Source organism: Dreissena polymorpha, chromosome 8, assembly GCF_020536995.1.
Source record: "Dreissena polymorpha isolate Duluth1 chromosome 8, UMN_Dpol_1.0, whole genome shotgun sequence".
Lineage (NCBI taxonomy): Eukaryota > Metazoa > Mollusca > Bivalvia > Myida > Dreissenidae > Dreissena > Dreissena polymorpha.
In genome coordinates, this window is record NC_068362.1 from 32,442,430 (window position 1) to 32,462,446 (window position 20,017).

The following is a 20,017-nucleotide window of genomic DNA, read 5'->3' on the forward strand; positions in this document are numbered from 1 at the left end:
CTATGCTTAACGTGTTTTGCCTGATAATACTGTGCATTCCTCAAAAACGAGTCACCTATCTCCCATTTTGTAAAAGAGCGACCCGACCCGGTGTATTGCGTTAGTGGCAACTTTGTCCCGGAAAATCGTGTGTTATTTCGAGCCGCAAATCCGTGTAATCAATCTCCACGCAGAGTTGTCGTTCCTTGCTCTCACATACAACTCTGCGAAAGGCTCAGCACGCCATTTTGTCTATAAAATAGCTAAAACCGAACAAACGCATTCAATGTATATTTGATTGGATATTTAAGATCGCATGCATTACATTAAGAAATGTGACTTTTAAATTTACGATAAATCCGGCCAAAACTTGCGAGTTTTAATGCAACTAATTGGAACTATTTTATTTCCCTTTTACGCCGATGGAATCAATCCACGCACTTTGAAAATGTAAACATTTGAACATAATGTTTATTGAGTAACGTTAGGAATTGCTTTGACGTGTGTATGTTTGTTGGTTTCTTAACATCAAAAAACCATATCAATTGTATTATAATGCATTAAGACTGATATAAAATATCATGGTATGAGATTGTTTTCTTTAATGCAGTGAATGCAATGTAACCGTCGTGCAAGAGATTGTTAAGCATACTGTAACCTCATTGATGAACGCTTGGTATGATCATGACATGAATGAGACGCTTTCATAACAATAGTCCGTTCTGAGCCCAACACAGAGGTAAATGTAATGTAACCGTCGTGCAAGAGATTGCCGTGTAATGTTGAAGCCCTATTAATGTTACAGTATAAGTTCGTTATGCTTAAATACCAATAGTAAGTGACACATTTTATTAATTACTGTTGCATTTGGTTATGTTCAATTGGTGTGATGTAACGATTCATTAAATATGCAAAGTAAAAGTTTATTAAGCTTATTAAGTGTAGTAAGTTGACTGCTTTTGCAGTTTGCGAATAGAAATAACACAAATTGAAATTATTATTCGGAAAAAAGGCATGTGTAACTTGAAATACAATCTGTAATTGGTATTAAAAAAACAATCATTTATACTCATTTACAGATATATTTTTACTAAAACTACCTTGAATATTTGTGTATGTGGGTACTTTATGCATTTTTATCAGTGTTATACTATTAATTGATTTTTCTATTTTCTGCTTTGCTCATTCAAATTTTATTTCAACGTGCATGTGAATTATAATAAATAATACGACAATTTTCCGTCTGTTTGCGATGTGGCTCTAAGGAATTTTGAAGGGCGTATAACAAAACGTTTATTTTATACTCGCAAGCACTTGATTGACACTCTATAACAGTTATATGGTTTGTGATAGTGTTATTAAATAGAATATTTGAATTAACGTAGAATACAATAGATATGCATGATTTGATAACTATCATTTCATAAGAGAATGTTTTGGTTTCCACAGAATCAACATGCAGACTTAAAGACATAGTACATCACTTTTTGTTCTTCGCTGTAACAACAGAAAGCATATACTATCTTAGAGTGACACAATAATAAAATTGAAATATTAAAACAATCTTATTCACTCTGTTTTATATTTATCGGAAGTAATAACTTAAAATGTATTTGGAAACAACGCAATAAATCAAAATACAATCGTTATAAAACAAAGAAGAGAACATTTGAATATGTCAAACGGTGTAAAGTACATCAAACATCTTGGTATGTTCTCATAATGTTTTACGCTTTAAATAAAGTTCAACCCTTTATAAGTTTTACGTCCAAACTAATTATCCAAATATACAATAATTTTTTTTCGGTGTATTATTCCGTAAGTATAAACATACATCATAAGATGATATCAAAGGTATAGTGTATTACACATGTATGTAAATTGAGTATTTGGTGTAAATAATAACATTTATATCTTAAGTACCTTCATCTAATTTACTGATCATCAACATACCATAGAAACGATCCCACAACCATCCGGTATTTCTTTATCCTCAACAAAGATACAACAAGTCAAATGTCCATTTGCGGAAATGTACTTAATTATTTTATGTATATTTTTTTTTATAAAAGTTAAGACAGTAATGTTCAGGTAAATAAAGGCGGATGAAGGCTGAACGCTAACTCGTCTTTCGCATGAGACGTTGAACCGATGTGAAGTGTACTATATGATTAACACAAGGCACTAAAATATGTGAGACTTTTCGTATCGCACTAACAACTGTAACCAGCCAACAAATATAAATAAAGTAAAACTCAACTATTTAATAAATTCTTCTTACAGACTAACCTGCACCTAAGTAGAGAGATATCGGCCCTGAAGCCCAATTCCTACAGATGAAGAACATGATGACGATTAGCTTTGACCTTCAGATGGACATCCAGAGCTTAATCCGACTGGAAGTGGCTGCTGGCATCGCAGCTGCATCTGGTGCGTAGTGACATATGTTTCTTCACACATCTATTGTGTTTTAGTCATATATTGGGCCAGAAATCGTCCCCTTTCCTAATATCAAATAGAACAATTTTTCCACATGACTGCCAAAAGTTCCAAAGTGATTTCAACAACAACAAATTAATAAATGCCAATCTCTATTTCATCACCCTCTCCAGCTGTTAAGTTGAAAAATATGTGTAATATTTACAACACATTTCTACTCAATTATAAGTATTTGTTAGCCATTAAAAGCACAATAATTTCCAAGTTTTAGTGACAGCAACTCAGTTTTAGTGAAAACAACAATTTGTTATGCCTCCTTTCGAAAAAGAGGGGGTATATTGTTTTGCTGGATGTCGGTGGGTCTGTCGGTTCGTCGGTCGGTCTGTCTGTCGTTCTGTCGGTAGACCACTTAGTTTCCGATCAATAATTCGTTAAGGAATGGGCCGATTGGCTTGATACGTCACATGTGCATTGGCTATGGACAGTAGGTGACCCCTATTAAAAGTGGGGTTTCTAGGTTAAAGGCCAAGGTTACTGTCACAATAAGTGTGAAAATCGTTTTCGATCAATAACTCGTTAACGAATCGACTGATTGGCTTGATACTTCACATGTGCATAGGCCTTGGACAGTAAATGATCCCTATTGAAATTGTTGTCACTTGGTAAAAGAACAAGGTCACTGTCACAATTAGTGTGAAAATCGTTTTCGACCAATAACTCGTCAACAAATCGACTGATTGGCTTGATACTTCCCATGTGCATTGGCATTGGAAGTAGATGACACCTTTTGAAATTGGGTTCACTAAGTCAAAGATCAAGGTATCTGTCACAATAAGTGTGAAAATCGATAACTATCGATTAATTGTCATCGAATGGAATGATCGTCTTGATTATTCAATGTGCATTTGCCTTGGACAGTAGATGACCCCTACTGAAATCGGGGTCACTAGTTCAAAGCCCTGTTTGGGGGTCATATGTCTCCGTCTGCGGAACTCTTGTTTCCAAATGCAATGTGCACCGGATCCATTCCCAAAATGTTGAAAAAACCCTTTTAAATGCTCTTTTTTTCATAGTTTTTGGCTAACAAATTGAGACTTTTAAATGGATAATTGCATTTTGACAATGTTTACTATAAAAGTGACATGAGATCTTATGATTATGATATTTCAGAACAGTAGGTAATACATTTATATTGAAAACAATTAACTTCTCAATTATTAAGTATTTGTAAGCAATCAAAAGCAACACTAATTTTCAAGTTTTAGTGAAAACAACTCGATATTTTTCCAAATGCAATGGGACTAAGACCCATTCCCAAAATATTCAAAAACAACGTGGCTTATCAATTCAGGCTTTCACATGGATAATTGCCTTTTGCCTTTCGCTATTAAAATGACATAATACCTTATGATAATTATATTTAAGAACAGTTGGTTATATTGATTCTTTGCTATTGAATATTACAAGGATTTAACTATGACTATGCAAACACAATTTGAGTCACACAGTTGGTCCACTTATTAGTGGAGCACACCCCTTCCACAACTGAAAATTACAGTATGTCATCACCGTATTGTATATAAGTGCAAGACACGATTTCAAATGTAAACAATTGAACATAATGTTTATTGAGTGACGTTAGGAATTGCTTTGACGTGTGTATGTATGTTGGTTTCTTAACATAAAAAAAACATATCAATTGTATAATAATGAATTAAGACTGATATAAGATATCATGGTATGAGATGGCTTTCTTTAATGCAGTGAATGCAGTGTAACCGTCGTGAAAGAGATTGTTAAGCATACTGTAACCTCATTGATGAACGCTTGGTATGATCATGACATGAATGAGACGCTTTCATAACAATAGTCCGGTCTGAGCCCAACACAGAGGTAAATGTAATGTTACCGTCGTGCAAGAGATTGCCGTGTAATGTTGAAGCCCTATTAATGTTACAGTATAAGTTCGTTATGCTTAAATACCAATAGTAAGTGACACATTTTATTAATTACTGTTGCATTTGGTTATGTTCAATTGGTGTGATGTAACGATTAATTTAATATGCAAAGTAAAAGTATAGCTTATTAAGTGTAGTAAGTTGACTGCATTTGCAGCTTGCGAATAGAAATAACAGAAATTGAAATTATTATTCGGAAAAAAAGGTATGTGTAACTTGAAATACAATCTGTAATTGGTATTAAAGAAACAATCATTTATACTCATTTACAGATATATTTTTACTAAAACCACCTTGAATATTTGTGTATGTGGGTACTTTATGCATTTTTATCAGTGTTATACTATTAATTGATTTTTCTATTTTCTTCTTTGCTCATTCACATTTTATTTCAACGTGCATGTGAATTATAATAAATAATACGACAATTTTCCGTCTGTTTGCGATGTGGCTTTAAGGAATTTTGAAGGGCGTATAACAAAACGTTTATTTTATACTCGCAAGCACTTGATTGACACTTTATAACAGTTACATGGTTTGTGATAGTGTTATTAAATAGAATATTTGAATTAACATAGAATACAATAGATATGCATGATTTGATAACTATCATTTCATAAGAGAATGTTTTGGTTTCCACAGAATCAACATGCAGACTTTAAGACATAGTACATCATTTTTGTGCTTCGCTCTAACAACAGAAAGTATATACTATCTTAGAGTGACACAATAATAAAATTGAAATATTAAAACAATCGTATTCACTCTGTTTTATATTTATCGGAAGTAATAACTTAAAATGTATTTGGAAACAACGCAATAAATCAAAATACAATCGTTATAAAACAAAGAAGAGAACATTTAAATATGTCAAACGGTGTAAAGTCCATCAAACATCTTGGTATGTTCTGATAATGTTTTACGCTTTAAATAAAGTTCAACCCTTTATAAGTTTTACGTCGAAACTAATTATCCAAATATACAATAATTTTATTTCGGTGTATTATTCCGTAAGTATAAACATACATCATAAGATGATATCAAAGGTATAGTGTATTACACATGTATGTAAATTGAGTATTTGGTGTAAATAATAACATTTATATCTTAAGTACCTTCATCTAATTTACTGATCATCAACATACCATAGGAACGATCCCACAACCATCCGGTATTTCTATATCCTCAACAAAGATACAACAAGTCAAATGTCCATTTGCGGAAATGTACTTAATTATTTTATGTATATTTTTTTTATAAAAGTTAAGACAGTAATGTTTAGGTAAATAAAGGCGGATGAAGGCTGAACGCTAACTCGTCTTTCGCATGAGACGTTGAACCGATGTGAAGTATACTATATGATTCACACAAGGCACTAAAATATGTGAGACTTTTCGTATCGCACTAACAACTGTAACCAGCCAACAAATATAAATAAAGTAAAACTCAACTATTTAATAAATTCTTCTTACAGACTAACCTGCACCTAAGTAGAGAGATATCGGCCCTGAAGCCCAATTCCTACAGATGAAGAACATGATGAAGATCACTTTTGACCTTCAGATGGACATCCAGAGCTTAATCCGACTGGAAGTGGCTGCTGGCATCGCAGCTGCATTTGGTGCGTAGTGACATATGTTTCTTTACACATCTATTGTGTTTTAGTCATATATTGGGCCAGAAATCGTCCCCTTTCCTAATATCAAACAGAACAATTTTTCCACATGACTGCCAAAAGTTCCAAAGTGATTTCAACAGCAACACATTAATAAATGCCAATCTCTATTTCGTCACCCTCTCCAGCTGTTAAGTTGAAAAATATGTGTAATATTTACAACACTTTTCTACTCAATTATAAGTATATGTTAGCCATTAAAAGCACAATAATTTCCAAGTTTTAGTGACAGCAACTCAGTTTTAGTGAAAACAACAATTTGTTATGCCTCCTTTCGAAAAAGAGGGGGTATATTGTTTTGCTGGATGTCGGTGGGTCTGTCAGTTCATCGGTCGGTCTGTCTGTCGTTCTGTCGGTAGACCACTTAGTTTCCGATCAATAATTCGTTAAGGAATGGACCGATTGGCTTGATATTTCACATGTGCATTGGCTATGGACAGTAGGTGACCCCTATTAAAAGTGGGGTTACTAGGTTAAAGGCCAAGGTTACTGTCACAATAAGTGTGAAAATCGTTTTCGATCAATAACTCGTTAACGAATCGACTGATTGGCTTGATACTTCACATGTGCATAGGCCTTGGACAGTAAATGATCCCTATTGAAATTGTTGTCACTTGGCCAAAGAACAAGGTCACTGTCACAATTAGTGTGAAAATCGTTTTCAAATTTAAGTGTTTTGGGGCCAGGAACCAAATACGATCTAATGGTGTCCATCTTCATTATTTCCATTTAAACATAAAATCTTATAAAATGTTAAACGTGTGATAACGACTGTGTACACTTTATATATAACTCCAGCAGTTCCTACACATTTGACGGACAATGTTCTATGTTGTAAGCTTACCTAAGCACATTGTTCTTTCAGGAAGCCTTTAAAATAGTTTTTGTATATTAGTATGTGCGTGTGTTAGTTTTTGTTTTTCATTAAAAATTACATCTTCTGTTACAGATTTAATTAAAATTTGACATGGATGATCCTTGGGTGACCATCGTAAAAAAGTTGTTTAAAGCATTCTGGTATATTTTATACATATGTTACCAGAGGAAGAACATGATTTTAATAATATTAAACTTCAAAACTCTTCTCTGAAACTACAAATGTTAGGGGTTTATTAATGGGTGTGTTATATTGTCATGTGGTCTGCTAATAATTTTGTTCAAATAATGCCTGTGGATTCTCACCAGGGATCACATGATTCATATAAACTTATATAGCGAATTAAAATGGCAAAAAAGCAAAATGAAATGAAAAAAATCTTATCTTAAACGACCATGCCGGGAAGTGTAATATTCAGCATACAACATCATATGATGTCATTTACTAGGTCCGGTCAAATTATGACCCTGGGGTCAATGTTATCTGGTTACTTGTTTTCCTTATAGATAAATCGCGAAAACTAAATATTTATCTCTGAAAAGCAAGGCCCATTGGTTAAGAATTTAGTGGCATGCATCTCTTTTGGTGGTTCTATGATTTGTTTAAAATAATGTATTGATTCAAAATTGGCCTCTTTGGAAGGCTAGACCGTTTTTCTGATAAGTCTTGAGTGCAATATTGATAACACTCTCAAAAATCTATTTTTTCCCATTTCAAGCATTAAACTTTCTCAGGGCTGGTATTCATAAAGCTCTTTATGGTAAACACAAGAAAATTCCTTTAATAATTAAAAAATCCTGTTTTGCTCTTTCATTTCGGTGCTTTTGTTCATTTAATTGGTTTATGTACGTAAATTTTGCCTAGAATAACAGTATTTTTGCATTACACAATTGAAATCATAAGCATTTCATTAGAAAATTGAATTTTAAAATTGCACCTTCAATCCAGCTTATGTAATGATTTGCCTTAGGGGCTTTATGAATACCAGCCAGGACATTTTGTTCAAATGATATATGTGCTGATTTATAAAATGGTTATGGAAACTCACAAAAGTTTATCAAAGCAATTCAGTTCCTTCTGGTCTCAGGTCAGTGACCGAGGTCCCTCAAGGTCCTCTTTTTATATATTTTTTTTAAATAAACTTAACCTTATTGAGAGTTGATCATTATTAAACGTTTTGATGAATTATTTGTACTTTTATTAGGATGTGCCATCGACGGAACTGCAGGAAAAGTTCCCACGGCAACCGCAGCTCTGTCCCGCCCCGTGAACAACACACACTGTCTGATCTGCCTCGACAATTACAGCGACTCCGTGCTGTACCAGTGCGGTCACATGTGTGTCTGCTTCCCGTGCGGGCGACACTTGATGGACCGCGGTGCCAAGTGTCCCGTATGCCGGGCACCTATCAAGGACATCATTCGCGCATACACGTAAAATTCGGAATAAAGACGGTGATTCACTGGCCGCGAACGTTTCAGTTGCTATATAAGGCAGTGACTAATTATGCTGTGGCTGTGAATATTTAAGTTTGTTATACAGACACTGCTTCGTAGTTGAGTATCTTCAGTAGACGCGAAATGATTTGACGCATGCTTCAACTGTAATGTGAATATTTCTTGAACAGAAAAAAGGTTTTCCTTTGGAAACAACTTAGGAGCCTACTCGTTTCCTTGAGTGAGTACGTTAAAACTCTTAATATAAGATTTACCTTGAATATTTAACGGATCTTATCTAACTGTGTTATTCTTTACCTATACATGCTTCAAAAGCCGAACAAACCGTCAATTTGGCACTCACACAATATGGTGTATGCTTTAGTTATGACTATATCTGTTGCTGAAGAAACTGTTTTGTTTATGTTTAAGCAGTGGATATTTCACTATCTAAAATAACTGACTTGTGCTTCATTGTTGCGTATTTCATTACCGGGTAGTTTAAAGAAATGGCATTGTAGGCATTTTATATGTATTGTTAATTATATAAATGAGCAGACTTTGTTTCTAAGCAAATTTAGGTACAAAAAGGTTAAACACACTTGAATTGAAGCAAACACGGATGCTTTATTAGGAAACCTATTTTGTACCGAAGCAAACACGGATGCTTTATTAGGAAACCTGTTATATTGGTTTCTGTTTGTTAGTTGATGCTGTTGTTATGTTGTCGAAAAGTTAATTAAACGAAAATTGCAGCTTTTGTTATGTTATTAACAGTTAATTCAAATTGAAGTGCAGGTCGGATAAACGTCTTCAACGTGAACCAATATTTCCTGTCGACTGCATATGAATCTCAACAGAGCTAAACATGTTTTAAAATGGGACAAACGGACTAGCTAGCTCAGTTGATAATGCGCCTTACTTCAAAAGGAGGGTCCTGGGTTTAATCTCCAAGCCTAGCTACATAAACTCATATGGATATTGGTCATACAATGATCACTACAAGCATTCTGATATTCGCCCCTACCGCTGACTCAAGTATGGCAGTTGTTAGTCACTGGCACTTACCACAAGTAACCAAGCAGCCATTTATGCGCCATTAGTACAAATAAAACAGCTATACCAAGAACGTTTGTGTTGGTTATACCTTTCATCTTTGCAAGTGGTCCTGTCTGAAACAGGCCGCTGACCAGCTTCTTCCAGTTTCTAGGTGTGTCTCCAGCTATTCCGAAATTTTCTTCATCTTCTCGGCATATGCATTCATGTGTTTCTTGGCCAGCCTCTCTTCATCTTCCCAAGGGTGGCTCTTTGCTAGATATTGCCTTATTGTATTGTATACAAGCTTCTTAACGACGAGGCATATCAATCCTCACCGTCTCAGGAGGACGTTTTCTGCTTGGGCTGCTGCTTTGTTATTTCCCATAAAGCTTCGTTGGTATCTGTTCTATCCAGGGGATCTTGATGTTGATTTAGGCCTGGATTGGCTTCAAGTCTCTGCTTCCTAAAGCAGTACTGGCTTTACAATGGTATTTAAGAGCTTCATCGATATGGGTTCTGACGTCTGCATCCGTTCCTCCACGTTTATCCAGGATGCTTCAGAGATAGGTGAAGCTTTCCAGCGACTTACCTTCGGCTATGATTGGTGTGTCTTTCGATGCTCTTGCTTTGCATTCTGTTCACTGTGAAGCCCAGTCTAGCTGAACTTTACGCAGCGATGTAAGCCATTTCCTGCATCTGTTGCTATGCGTAAAAGACTGGAATAACTTGCCACAAAATATACGTTGTACAAACTCTAAGAAAACGTTCAAAAAACTAGTTAAAAAGCATTTATTAGCAGAAATGGAAATAGTTGAGAAACGAGAATATCTTTATTATAAGCTTTTTATCATATTTTAGAGATGTAAACCATATTGCAATACATTTTTAAACTGTATACCATATTATAATATATTTTTAAACTGTGTTTGTGCAATCCTGTCAATTTCATCATCAAACGTCTTGTTCTCTTTTTCAACTATAATAATTATTTTATTTATACTATACTATGACATTGAAAGACCGTTGTCACTTTATTTCATTATATTTGTCGAATTTATGGCATGTTTTTGAATCACTTAGATCTACATGTGACCGCTTTGAACCCCGTTGGAAATAAGTTTTGTACGATTTATCGTCAAAGCTTTACGGGAAATCCAGTGCTCTTATGTTTCTATAATTAAAGATAATGTAATATCGACAAATAGATGTGATAAAATGTGATAGAGTTTGAACTATATATATATATATATATATGTGTTTTAAAAGATCTGATGTAGACTATCTGTGATATATCTGAATTGTTAAAAATGTGACTGTGTGATTGTTTTGTTATGTTATGTGCACAAATTAAATTATTTTTATTATTATTATTATTATTATTATTATTATTATTATTATTATTATTATTATTATTATTATTATTATTATTATTATTTTTATTATTATTATTCTTATAGAGTTGGAGAAAAGAGTCAGATCTTCGGCAAAGTCAAGGTCATCCAACAGCTTCCAAAGTGAGCACACAATTCCGTTTTGCTTGTGATCCTTTGAGGTCGTCATGACGCAGTCTTTTACCAGCAATGAATGCGAGAGTAAGAAGCTATGTCTCTCTGGGGTCCTTACTTCAAAGCCGTCAGTGAGCTGTCTGACATGAATCATTTTGAGGGGCATCTCTACATGAGACTTCCTGATGATATTGGTGGCTTTCCGTAGTGTCTCGGTTGTTCCCAGATGGATTGCCGGGCAACGTTGTCAATTTCCACCTCATAATCGATGAAGTTGATGAATTCAACTCTTGGGGCTGGTTCAGAATGAGGCGCAAGGTTGCGATCTGTTCATTGCACGTTTGTTTTTCCTTTTGGAAGTCGGCTTGTTGGGAACAGAGATGCGAGTCTATAGCGTTCATTAAGTAAAGCAGGATGCGAATAAAACGCTTTGTTGGGATGGACACCAGAGTTATCCCTAGGAGTTGGAGCAGGAACAGGGATATATTGGGGAGGTAACTCTCTTTCCTTTATGGTGGTATTTATTCTTCTTATTATAACTTGCCGGTAGAGTAGTTCCACACTGATCGACGTCAGCCTTCAGGATTTTAAATCAAACAACCACACAAGCTTAGCACTATTTATCTTAGGAAAGTAAATTGTTTATTACTAAGATTTGCAAACCACATACCACCATTTTGAATCAAAACCATCTTTTTAATATAAAAGTTGCTATTCCAATCTATTTTGCCAAAATAGACGATCGAACATATTTTTATCGCATGCTTATACCAACACTCGCTGGCTGAGTATTGTTGTAGACATCTTCTCAGCAATACAGATCTATTGATTTTATGACGCTATTATGCTATGTCGTGTTGACTTCGGCCACTAAAAATCCGAGTTTAGCAACCACACATACTTGTATTTGTTTTCTAACAGTAGACCATATTACTCAAATCAAAGGAAGTTACAGCTATTAGATTCTCAAGACGCAAAAAAGAAGCACAATAGACGCTTTGGTGTCTGATGTGAGACAGCAAAGCAGGTTGATATGAGTGTTTACTTTTCGCGACTCGCAATGACTACCTCGTGACCGCTTAACACAGGTGGAAAATGTCTTTTTGAGTGAAATATTTTAGCCTTTGGTCGCTTAAACCAGATGACCGTAATACTTAGGTGTAATATAGAATGATTTTCGTCGGGGTAAATCTAGCCTGACCGCGATAGCAAGACTGCCGCTATACTCATGTGACAGGTTGGACTTAATATGTGAAGTCCACAATTTTCATCGGCAGTGATCCACTCATTTAACAGCAAACTTTTCACATCTTCATATCTCAAGCGAACTTGAAACTTGAAATGTTTTATCATCTTGAACTGTAGATTTTTAAAAAATACAATTTCCGCATCCATTGATCTACTTATTCCGGATGTATTGTCCCTTTAACTAAACCAAGAGCGCTTCTGCCATTTAAACTGCTATTAGTTTTTTGAGCCCATTTATAAAACATTTCTGAAGCGATTGTAACATTCAGTAAAGCTGCCAAGTGATGTCCTACATGTTCATGTGACAAAACGGTGTGGGCATTTTGCTCACTTTTTTGAAAAAAAATATTGTTGTGCTTCTTGTTTATAAAGGATTTATATATGAAAGCAAAAGGACTAGTTAGTTGTGTTTTGGAATTTCGTTTCATGCATTGAGCATGACATGATTAAGTAATGATTTATAACAATGATAAGTTGTCATACTTAAGGTTTACTTTATTTTATTGTAACACAGCTTAACCATGGTTATGTCTTTCCCCAAGGTAGGTATCAAGGAGTAAACAGTTTCCAAGCTGTACTCGGTGTGTCGCCGAGTGTATCGTTTCTTCTATCATGCCTACATCCACCACCGGGATCAATTTGATGAATATGAGATAAGCGGATTGTGTGACAATACATAATTACACGTATTGATAAAAATATGATACAATTTTGACGGCTTAACGAGTAGACAGTGTGTAGAGTGTACACAAAAGTGTTACACTATTCCTGATAATTATACTAAGTACACATTTTAATAAGATTGCCACCGTTTACAACACATTAGGTTGTAAGTAATCACAATATTATGGGGAGTGCACTGATCGTTGACTTATTATTTTAAACTGAATATATTGCCAATATATTTAGACCGAGTGCTGTTTCGATTTATCTAACTAGCAAGTGTCGGATTTGTGTCGGTCCTCACGATGGCGGCCATTTAATTCTCAAATAATCTTTCCATACGTCTTTAAATTGGTTTGGTCACTTAATAAAGTGTCATTGACTCTGTTTTATATTTGATAATTAAACGGGTTCAAAATTGTTGTCGTACAAAGAGTTGTTCTAAAGTGACGTCAGACATATATAGTAAATCTATGTAATATTAATAACTTTAACTACTAAAAAGCGTAGCATTCAAACGATACTAATTTTCATGAAATGTTTTATGCAGATGTCCATTGCACCCATGTTGCTTAATTATTTAGTAATTCATAGAGAATACTTTCTAAGTTCATATATCTTTTCCAAATGCATTTTTGTGTCATATTTCACTTTAAATCTGCATAAAATCATGTACGCAATAACATACCTATGCAACTTCTCTGCTATATTCGGGGGCAGCCCATCATCATCATCATTATCATCATCATCGTCGTCATCATCATCATCATCATCATCGTCGTCATCATCATCATCATCATCATCATCAGCAGCAGCAGCAGCAGCAGCAATAGCATCGTAGTTATCGTCATCATCATAAAAAACAGCAACATCATCATCATAAAAAATTTAACATCATCATAACCCCTATTTTCCTTCTACTCTGCTTTCTCCTGGTTAGTGCCATCTTCGTAATCATCATCATCATCATCATCATCATGACTTTCAACAAATCGAAATTATTATATCGTAATCAATGTGATCACAACCATCAATTATCATAACAACAATTAATACACAAAAATAAAAACGACAACGTATCTGCACTAATTTTATTGTATTGATTTATCGTAATTATCATACCAATCATGAGTAGAAAGAAGAACATAGCATATATATTTCATTAAAGTATCAGCAGATAGAAACATATAGCCTGTTTCATTTGTTCATTTGCAAGAAGCCATATGTTAAACAATATGACACATGTAATTGACAAGTCGATCACATACACAACAAACCCAAACCGTGAGTAAACATGTGGGCCCCTGTCCACGATTGGTCAATCCAAAGCATTTAGGGTTAAACCCCAAACCTTACGCTTATTGCTTTATGATGTAGTCTAACTTGACATGCGGTTTGATTTATATTGCCAAATTAACATAGTTTTTCATGATGAGTTCTAACACAAACGTTGTTTTTTTCTATAGCATAATTAACACATAGTACTGTACGACACGCGGTTGATTTCTATATTGAAATTAACGATTGATAGTATAAAATAAATTGTAACATGACATGCGATTTGATTATAAAGGCAATTACAAGCATACTGAAATATGACATATTCTAATTCAACAATCGTTGTGATTGATATAAACAATTAACACATAGTATCATAGTGAGTTCTTACACGACACTCAGTTTGATTTATGTAGCCAAACACATAAACAACACATACATGTATAGGTTTATGGTGAATTCAAACAAAAACAACGGTTCGTGTTATATAAGCAACACTTATTAGTATATATAATGGCTTCAAAAACAAAACGCAGTTTGATTTATATAGCAAATAAAAACATAGTAGTATTTAATGAATGTTAATATGACGCGCAGTTTGATTCCTTTATCAAATTTGACATATATAAGAATATGGTGAGTCGTAACTCAACACGCGGTTTGTGGTCGGAGTCATACCATTTATATTTATAATAAACTCACTCTATATATTAATTCTAGAGATTGTTCGCAATCTATACATTGGATCTAGATGCACACACATAGAAGCGTACTAAACAACAATGTTTTATTCTATTTTATGTTTTATGTTTGAAACAAACGAATGTATTTACAATCACATACACTAAAATAAAACGTAAACTATATAAACAAATAATTATTTTGTTTAACTATTCGTGCAGGCAACATGTGACTTGTGCCTAAAGCAGCTAACGTGAAGTAATATCGTTCTTTGATTTATATGAATGAATACGATGTCATTACAGTTTACTATTTAGGAATGAAATGATGTTATTTTGAAGTATTACATTTATTACTAAAATGTATTTCTTAAAAATATTGGTGGAATACATAATACAAACATTTATCATTTACTAGCCTGTAAGATAAACAATAAATAAAACTAAAATTATGTTGGAAAAAATAATAAAATAGTATATTTTACACGTTGTAATTTAACACTGATAAAATACTTATACATCGTAATGCAATGTTTAATATAAACGAATTCATCTGGCGACTTATATTTTAGATGTTCCCTGTATTCTTTATATTTACACAATATCAACAATTGTTGCCTACATTAGTAATGCATGCGTTGATATCATCATCATAAACCTCGCATGCGTTGATTCATGAAGTCGAACTTGAAGCTGAAAGTATCTGAAGTTGCATTTAAATTCGATTGATGGCGTCATGAGAACTATTCTGAAGGAAATAGTTATACTCCTTATTGTCAACGCTGTCATCGTAAAAATGATCATCGTCATTAACAACACCAATACCACGCATATGAGACCACTTATCGGATCCCAGCGCATTGTCGTATATTCGGAATCGTATCACTATAACATTCTTCAGTTTCTGTTTGATTTCAATGTAGTCCTTCATTCGCGCATAACTAGTACATATGAATTCCAGCCTACTCTCAACTTTGTGAGTACATGAAGCCATCGTATTCATAAGGTCGTGTAATTTCGATGGATCCAATGTATGACAGTAGATATTAAAAAACTCCAATGATTAAGGTAGCTGCAGATTGATTGAAGTAAACACATATATTGTGAGCGTTTTAAGCTGCGTGAGCGATGATAGAGACTGCGAAAACGATTCTTCATGATTCACTTCCAAACCATCACTCTTATGACTCAGACTCAAACTCCTAATTTTTAGACCACGGAGAGCCTCCCACAGACCGGGACTGTCTTCATAAACACAAATACTAAGCGTTTCCTGATTTGTGAGCAAAGATAGGCATAGAAACTGCGACGACGAGTTTGAAAGAATCCTTCTCAAACCTCCAGACTTATCAATCATACTCACACCCTTGATATTAAGACCACTGAGAGCTTCCCACAAACCAGGAATGACATCTTTTACCTCAATACTAAGCGGTTCTAGTTTTGCGAGCGATGATAGAAACTGCAAAAACAATTATTTATGGTTCAAGCCCGAATCTTCATACGTATCAATCAGACTCAGGCTCTTGATATAACGACCGAAGAGAACCTCCCACAGACTTGTATTGTCTTCAAACACTGTAATCTTAAGTGTGTCCAGCTTTGTGAGCTGTGTCAACGACTCTACACGATTCACTGTCAAACCTTCACACACACCACTGAGACTCAGACTCTTGATATTCAGACCATGGTAACCGTGCCGCTGACTGAACACATCATAATCATTCTCAATACAAAGCGTTTCTAAATGTGTGAGCGATGATAGAAAAAAAACACACACAAACTGAACATGATTCACATCGAATGTAAAACATCCGTCCTTATCACCCAGACTCAAACTCTTAATATTCAGACCATGGAGAGCCTCCCACATACCGGGGCTGTCGTTCCGAACACAAATAATGTTTAATGTATTGTTTTTACTCGTCGTTATTATTAAGTTTGTAAATATGTTTGAACCCTCTACAAACGATGTTTTGACACAGTCGTCCAGCCAACACTTCACCTCATGATCGAGTCTTAGCATAGAACTTAACAGGCTACGTAGACCGAAAGAGGAACATTTGACGCTAGCCAAGTAAATGTTTTCTATTGATGACAGTATCGAAGGTGGGTCTACACACTGGGCTGGATCTGTAATGTTAAGAACAATCCATACCGGAAATTATGATGTGGTCGATCTGGCTGTATCTGTATTAGAACACAGCATAGTTCAATATATAACACTAACAAACATAGTAAGAGGACTTGTTAACCGCTCGTCAAAGTGGCCATTTTAACTTTATCATAGAGTATAAAAAGGAAAAAAAGGACGTATTCATCATATGAAAACAGAAAAAATACTGATTTTGTTTTTAAATAATGTGACAAATATTTGTTCTTTCAATTAATAATCATAAATAAAGTTGGTAAAAGTATACTACTTGTTCAACGATTCGTTTCGATAGCTCCAAACAAACGTGTATTATATTCATAGGATTTTAGTAATAGTATTATTATCATGGTCTAGAATTAAAATTATGCATGGTGTAATTAGTTTTGCAAAGATCCATACATACATTGTTATTTATAGTTTAATGTGTTTTGCTTGTAGAGGCTCCGGTCTTTTAAGATAATGATAATTGTATTGTATAAAACTACGAGTCCCTTGTCAGTGGCAAACGTCCAGATCTTTTAAAAATAACGATTCGATTTCGATACCAAATGGTCCGATTCGATTATTTTCTATTCAAATCAAATTAAACTATTTCCTGCTTATTTTGCAAACTATTTTATGTTTGATTTGTCCAGGGCATGAATTTATATGTTTGGTATTTGTTATTAACTTATTATGTTGTACATTTAAAGTGTTTAATTTTTGAAATACAATTTAAAATTTAAACACGCAACATTGTAACAAATTTATTGAGCAAAACTTCCTGTTGCGTCATTCTTAAATAACATAAAACGAAAAATTTATCACATCTGAAATAGCAACCTGAGTGTTTTCTCTACAAATGTTTCCTCAAACGTGTGGTGTTTGCAGATTTAGGGTAACTTGCGTCAACAAAACACTATTTGACAGTTGCCATTGCATCGAAACCTTCGCGAAACCCAAAATGTTCCCATACTTATGATTTTAATTTTGACGGTGCGTCTTTCAGCGCGGTTGAAGAAGCCATTTTACCGGCTGATGCAATACTCAGCATGTTATTCATTCATTCATTGGATTCTATATTGGCTATTGGCCAATCACAATACGTATTACAAATAACAGAAAAATTTGGACGTCGGTTTTGGAAAGTAAGGTTCAAAATGCGGATCAATCGGGATTGCAGTGAATCGAATCGAAATTGGCCGTATTGGTATCGAAATCGAATCGGCGGCGTTGAACCGGTTTTTCGATGCATCGAAACGCGAATCGTTACAGCTCTACTTTTAACTGTTCTGTTCGACGGACTGCGCCTTTAAGAACACGAAAACATAAACGTTTTAACTGAAGCCTTGCAATATACCGCTATTTCAATAAACGAAAAGTACACGTGCTTCATATAATATAAAGACGTGAAACTCCAGCTGCGGAATATAAGTAATAAACATACATCGTATACACTATCTATAAGACTGAAACCCATATCAATAAATCATAACATGTGATATTGTAATATTAAAATTCATTCGATTGAAGTGATGAGAAAAGGTAAATAATCGTTTCTGTTACCTCTTAACCATATGCCCCATCCCCAAAGAACCAATTTCTTCAAGCTGTGGCAGGATGACAGGTTAAAGTCATAATGAGATGTAGACTTGCAACCTTCAGATGAACTCCAGAAGTCACTCGTTGAAATCTTTACAAATAATCTCTGGGCATCGATCGTGTTAGAAGACCATATATTATTTAAATCTCTTATGTTGATTTCATCAATATAAAATTGACTGAGTTTCATCTGTATGGCATCCTGATTGTTGGCTGTTGCCTCTCTGATTCCTGACTCAATGATGCGCTGAAACTCACAAGGATTGTGTGACCCATTCTTATACTAGCAATGGCTGATGTCACATTGATTGATCAAAGCCGACAGTTTATTCGCAGCGGAGATGTTCATCCCACACAAAAATATGAGAACATGCGATATATCGCGATATGATGTATTGTTACGTTCAAGATAACTGGATACCTCGACACCAAATACGTATGGATTGCAGGCGATATGGTATGCTGCGAAAAAGTTCAGCACAGTTTTGTCAACGAACGAGATAGAGCTGTCTGTTCGAGTGTTATCTTTTATGTTTGTAAGTATTCCTGCTTTAACAGCAAATTACTTACATACAGTGAAATCGTCCAGAGGAAAATAGCTGGACAATGGTATTTTATTGGAAACATAAGGTGATTTTCTATCAGAAGCGAGGAGCAATTTACAAGCAACTTCAGCTTGTTTATCTAGGTGTTCAATGTTTGCCTGGAAGTAGCTTGTTCAAGAAAAACAGTCCACCGGTGGCGGGTGTGAATCGTTAAAATAACCAAGTGCATTGTTAGCCTTTTTACAAAGACTTTCAATCAGAGTAGTATAAAGAGCACAACGTGATGGACCTTTCCAATTGTCTTCCTCCACAATCGTATTTACCCAATTACATATGACAAGCGTGTACACTTTTGGTGGAGATGATAACGATTCTATCTTACTATATCTAACCAACGACTGAATTTTTTTCGAAGTTTCTTCTAGATTCTTCGCCTGGTCAATTAAGCGTCGAAGTATATTTTCACTAAATTCATACGGATCGCGTATCCCATGGATCTCTAATAATATGTCAGTATGAGAATTCTTGAAATCTTTATCAGCCAGCTTCGATGGTCGAGATATTGTAAGTATCGTACGTGTATCGTTCTGATATCCAGTGATGGAAGATTCGGTTAGGTTTATGCTATCAGGAGACACCCTTTCATCTATCCCGTCCCGTAATACGAGGCAGATTTCAGAGTTTATTATTTTTACGAAAAGTTTGTACATATATGCTCGTTCGTCTTCGGAAAACGTTTTATCAATAAAATGCTTTTTTATCATCTGCGTTACATCTGTCTGGCCTTTCGAATCTCTGGATGTGATGAGAAAAAGAAATTTGAATTTTTGAATTGTTGACACGTCATTGAATGCTGTAGTTACGCAGGGGGTTGTCGATGAAACCTGATATCCATGGCACCAGTCACGAACCAACTTAGCTGAAAACGTAGTTTTACCGGTGCCGGGTTTACGTTGTAGG

At 34.8% G+C, this 20,017-nt stretch overlaps 1 protein-coding gene across 1 annotated transcript in view; it reads left to right on the forward strand.

The window, feature by feature from the left end:
• The first annotated feature begins 5,903 nt into the window (after nucleotides 1-5,903).
• The window catches only part of LOC127840428 (uncharacterized), a 74,589-nt gene continuing 60,475 nt past the window's right edge, over nucleotides 5,904-20,017 (forward strand). The window contains exons 1-4 of the mRNA XM_052368845.1: nucleotides 5,904-5,997; nucleotides 8,133-8,320; nucleotides 9,900-9,969; nucleotides 11,116-11,225. Of these exons, the coding sequence (XP_052224805.1) occupies nucleotides 5,904-5,997; nucleotides 8,133-8,320; nucleotides 9,900-9,969; nucleotides 11,116-11,225 (462 nt within the window). The remainder of the gene's footprint in view (nucleotides 5,998-8,132; nucleotides 8,321-9,899; nucleotides 9,970-11,115; nucleotides 11,226-20,017) is intronic.